This window comes from Microtus ochrogaster, chromosome 21 (assembly GCF_000317375.1).
Source record: "Microtus ochrogaster isolate Prairie Vole_2 chromosome 21, MicOch1.0, whole genome shotgun sequence".
NCBI classification, from domain to species: domain Eukaryota; kingdom Metazoa; phylum Chordata; class Mammalia; order Rodentia; family Cricetidae; genus Microtus; species Microtus ochrogaster.
The window spans coordinates 3,398,794-3,403,459 of NC_022022.1; the positions used below are offsets into that span (position 1 = coordinate 3,398,794).

Sequence of the window (4,666 nt, forward strand, 5' to 3'; positions counted from 1 at the left end):
TTTAATCCCAGCACTTGGGAGGCAGAGGCAGGCAGATCTCTGTGAGTTCGAGACCAGCCTGGTCTATAAGAGCTAGTTCCAGGACAGGCTCCAAATCCACAGAGAAACCCTGTCTCGAAAAACAAAACAAAACAAAAAAAAAAAAAAGAAGGAGAAGCTTCCCCTGGCCTGTGGGTTTTTGACCAGCCAATGCCGATGGCACTCACACACATAGACTCTCAGGAATGGACCTGGCACACAGTGGGGAATCTGTAGTGCAGCTCTTGTTTATGTGTCAGATGGGAAAGGCCACTTCCATGTGACTCATCTGTTAACTTTTACCCATTGATTGTTTACTATAATGTTTTACTAGTTCACTGTTAAATGTCACTATATTCTTAAATTATCTATACTAATTTACAGGGTTTTTTTTTTTTCAAGTTTCATACATTTACTTAGACTTTAAAAATGATGCCTAAAAAAGGGATTCTAAGATCTTGGGGAAACACAGCACGTCATACACTACAGGTAAAATTCAAGTGCTCAGTAACCTGTTAAAACTGGTGATACTGGCCCAGACAAAAAGTGTAACACACACACTCACACAGGCTAGGATGTAATTCAGGTTGAGTGTTTGCCTAGCTTTCACAAGTCACAAGGTCCAGGGGTTTTTTGTTTGTTTGTTTTGTTTTATTTTGTTTTGCTGAGACAGGATTTCTTGTGTGAAGATGCCTGGAATTCCCTCTGTAGACCAGGCTGACCTTGAACTCACAGAGACCCACCCACTTCTGCCTCTGGTGTGCTGGGTTTAAGTCTGTGACACCACCGACACCACCACGTAGTTCAAGATCCTGGCTTGGTAGCTCACACTTGAAATCCCAGCACTTGTGAGGTAGATGCAGGAGGATCAAGAGTTCAAGATCATCCCCAACTCCACTGTGAATTTAAGGCCAACCTGGACTACGTGAGACCCTGTCCCCTATCCCACTACCCCTAAAAAGTATATATACTACTTGGGTTTCTTTGACATGGGGTCTCACGTAGCTCAGGTTGGCCTCAGACTCTATATGCAGCTTGGAACTTGAGATCCTCCTGCCTTTGTCTCCCAAATAGGATTTATCATGCCCCGTCACACCTGGAAAGTTTAAGTGCATTCGAACTAGCTTTTCAAAATGTATTCATTCGAGCCGGGCGTTGGTGGCGCACGCCTTTAATCCCAGCACTCGGGAGGCAGAGGCAGGTGGATCTCTGTGAGTTCGAGGCCAGCCTGGTCTACAAAGGGAGTTCCAGGACAGGCTCCAAAGCTACAGAGAAACCCTGTCTAGAAAAACCAAAAAAAAAAAAAACAAAATGTATTCATTTGTAGCACCAATCTCTTTTTGTTATTTGAGACTTGGATCTTTGTTTTTTTTTTTTTTTTTTCTGTTTCTTGAGAAGGAATCTCACTACATAGCCCAGGCTGGCCTGGAAGTCAAGGCAGTTCTCCTGCCTCAGGATCCTCAGTGCTGTGATTGCAGTGTACGCTGCCAACTGCACCGAGGACCTCTTTATTGAACACTGCAAACATCTCAGTGAGGACGTTTTTAGAAAATACTGTTCTAGCAGCGTCCCTGTGTTCTTCTCTCCTGACTTGTTACTCATTAAAGCTTTTCTGGAAGATTATTGGTGCTCAGTCCTGTCGTCCTGGACTTGGAAGGCTGAGACTGGCTGAGTTGTCTGGGTATAGAAGACCCTACCTCAAAAAAAAAAAAAAGAAAAAAGAAAAATCAACCAAAAAATTTATTTTCCAAAAAGAGGATGATGAAACTTGTATTCTTAATATATATACATTTTAAATTAACTTTTGTTATCCCTAGCTAATTTAGAGGAAATCGAAGAAGGAAATTCACTTGACTCATCAATCCAGCAAGTGGTGGGGAGTGGCGGCCAGAGGGTCATCACCATAGTGACTGATGGAGGGCCTCTGGGTAATATCCAAACCTCACTCCCTACTGGAGGCATTGGTCAGCCCTTTATTGTAACTATGCAAGATGGACAGCAAGGTAAGTTATGTCTAGTAGACATTTGCTTATTTAAAGATATTTTATTTATTTATTTTTGGGTTTTTGAGACAGAGTTTCTCTGTGTAGCTCTGTCTGTCTTGGAACTCATACTGTAGACCAGGCTGGCCTAAAACTCACAGAGATCTGCCTGGGATTAAAGGTGTGAGCCACCACCTTGAGCTGCTCTCAAGGTCTTAATCTGTACCTCAGCCTGGCCTCAAGCTCACCATATAACCTGGGGGACACTAAACTCAGAGCAGTCTCCCCACCTTAGTTTCCTGGGCACTGGAATTATAGGTGTGGGCCGCCACCCTCTACTTTATTTATTTATTTAGAAACAGCATCTCTCATAGCACAGCTGGCCTCAAACTCACTTAATAGCCAAAGATGACCTTGAATTCCTGATGCTTCAACTTCCCAAATACTAGGATTATTGGCATGAGCCATCATTCCAGACTCAAAGTTTTGACTTCTCTCCCTGTCTCTCTCTTTTTTCCTTCCTTTCTTTCTTTCTTTCTTTCTTTCTTTCTTTCTTTCTTTCTTTCTTTCTGTCTTCCTTTCTTTTCTGTCTCTCTCTCTCTCTCTCTCTCTCTCTCTCTCTCTCTCTCTCTCTCTCTGTGAAAGAGAGAGAGAGATGTCTTGCTTTCTGTGTATCTTTGGCTAACCTGGGACTCACTATGTAGACCAGGGTGGCACAGACAAAGCTGCCCTTCTGCCTTAGCCTCTTGAGTACTGACATCACAGGCCCGCACCACCATATTTGGCTGAAGGTCTTTGTCTTAAGAACCTGAGGCCTTCGTGGTTTCTGAGCTGTGGTTCTTTCCTTCCTTGGCGCTGCTTCTTTCCTGATTTCTTTCTTTGTGACTTTAAGTTACCTTTTGACTTCAAACTCTGTGTTTTGTTGTTTGGGTTTGTTTTTTGAGACAGGGCTACAGAGAGCTCTGCTGTTGACCAGGCTGAGCTCGAATTCAGAACTCTGCCTACCTCTACCTCCTGAGCACAGGGACTAAGGACGTGCATCCCCCAGCTAAAGAGTCTAAGCTCTATAAAGAGATATCACAACAATGTACGGGGGTGGGGGATGGATATAACCTGTGATAGAACACTTCTCTGACATACAAGAAGCCATGCCAAAAATAATATGAAGTTCACTTTTTTCTAGTTAGGCAAAAAAGCCTTCTCTATATGCTGTGTGCTCATTGTCTCCCATGGGTGTGCTTGGCTTGTAGTTCTAACTGTGCCTGCTGGTCAGGTTGCAGAGGAGACAATAATTGAAGAGGAAGAAGAGGAAGAAGAGAAGTTGCCATTGGCAAAGAGACAAAGGATGACAGAGATAACTAACAGTATTGAGGAAAGCAAGGTAATGAGATTCTTCTCATAAGAGAGAGAAGGAGTGGAAGCCCTCTTCATCTTTCTGTCTGCCGTCTGAATACTCTGTTGTCGGGAATTCTTACTGTAGTGACACTGTTTGCTCTACAGGAAGGCAGCGAAAGAGAGCTACTGCAGCAGCAGCTCCAGGAGGCCAATCGGAGAGCCCAGGAGTACAGGCACCAGCTTCTCAAGAAAGAGCAGGAGGCAGAACAGTACCGGCTCAAGCTGGAGGCCATGGCGCGACAGCAGCCCAACAGAGTTGAGTTCACCGTGGTTGAGGAGGTAGCTGAAGTGGATGCTGTAGTAGTGACAGAAGGGGAAATAGAAGAAAGAGCAGCAGAAGTGATGAAGTCAGGAAGGACCACAGAGCCTCACACTAGTGTTTCCATAGAAACCATTTCATCTTAACACGCAAAGGCCACAACTTGCACTTATTCTTCTTATTTTTAAGAAGAAAATACAGAGGGCAAGCATTGTGTACAAATTAAGACTGTCTTTAAGAAGGGAACAGTAGCAGGGCTCAATGCCTGGGCCAGGAAAGCTGTTTGTGCAGCTAGAGACTCAGAGCCACGTTAGGGGCATCTAAGGGACCAAAGGACCAGGACCAAATCTCTCAGCTCACGTCATTGCTTTAAACAGAGTACTGAGCATTGCGGGTTAATTTTTTTTTTTTTATAAAAAATAATTAACTTTATACCAAAAGATTTTAAGATAATACTTGTAATACATATACACCAAGAGCCTTTAATAATTATTCCTGAGATCTCCAAGTGATCTGAAGTTTGCCTTACTTAGGTTTATGAACTGCTAAGGTTGTAGGAAGACTCTTCGCGAGGATGAAGAAAAGATACCGTACATTCCTTCCTTTCCTTTTTTTTTTTTTTTTTTTTTTGGTGTAGAAGTTCAAGATAGGGTTTCTCTCTGTAGCCCTGGCTGTCCTGGAACTCACTCTGTAGACCAGGCTGGCCTCAAACACACATCTGCCTGCCTCTGCTTCCCGAGTGCTGGGATTAAAGGCCACCACCGCCTGGCTAAAGCTACCATACATTTCTAAGAAAGCAAGCACACGGGCTGCTCCTAGTTAATCCACTGAAAAGGAATCTATGGGCTAGGAACAGTAGTACATACCTGTAATGCCAACACTCAGGAAACCGAGACAGCCGGTGAGTGTGAGGTCAGCAGGAGCTAGAGGGACCCCTTCGGTGAAAGAGGGCCAGATGCCCTTTTCTGGCCTCTGTGAACACCCTGGCATATACATACAAATAAAACTTTAA

The 4,666-nt window shown here is 43.9% G+C and overlaps 1 protein-coding gene across 3 annotated transcripts in view; it reads left to right on the forward strand.

Moving 5' to 3' along the window:
- Gabpb2 (GA binding protein transcription factor subunit beta 2) overlaps positions 1–4,279 on the forward strand; it is a 30,195-nt gene extending 25,916 nt beyond the window's left edge. For all 3 annotated transcript variants that reach the window (XM_026783900.1, XM_005356987.2, XM_013349843.2), the window contains exons 6-8: positions 1,836–2,021; positions 3,251–3,381; positions 3,501–4,279. In XM_026783900.1, coding sequence (XP_026639701.1) covers positions 1,836–2,021; positions 3,251–3,381; positions 3,501–3,800 — 617 coding nt within the window. In that variant the 3' untranslated portion in view covers positions 3,801–4,279. The remainder of the gene's footprint in view (positions 1–1,835; positions 2,022–3,250; positions 3,382–3,500) is intronic.
- The last annotated feature ends 387 nt before the right edge of the window (positions 4,280–4,666 follow it).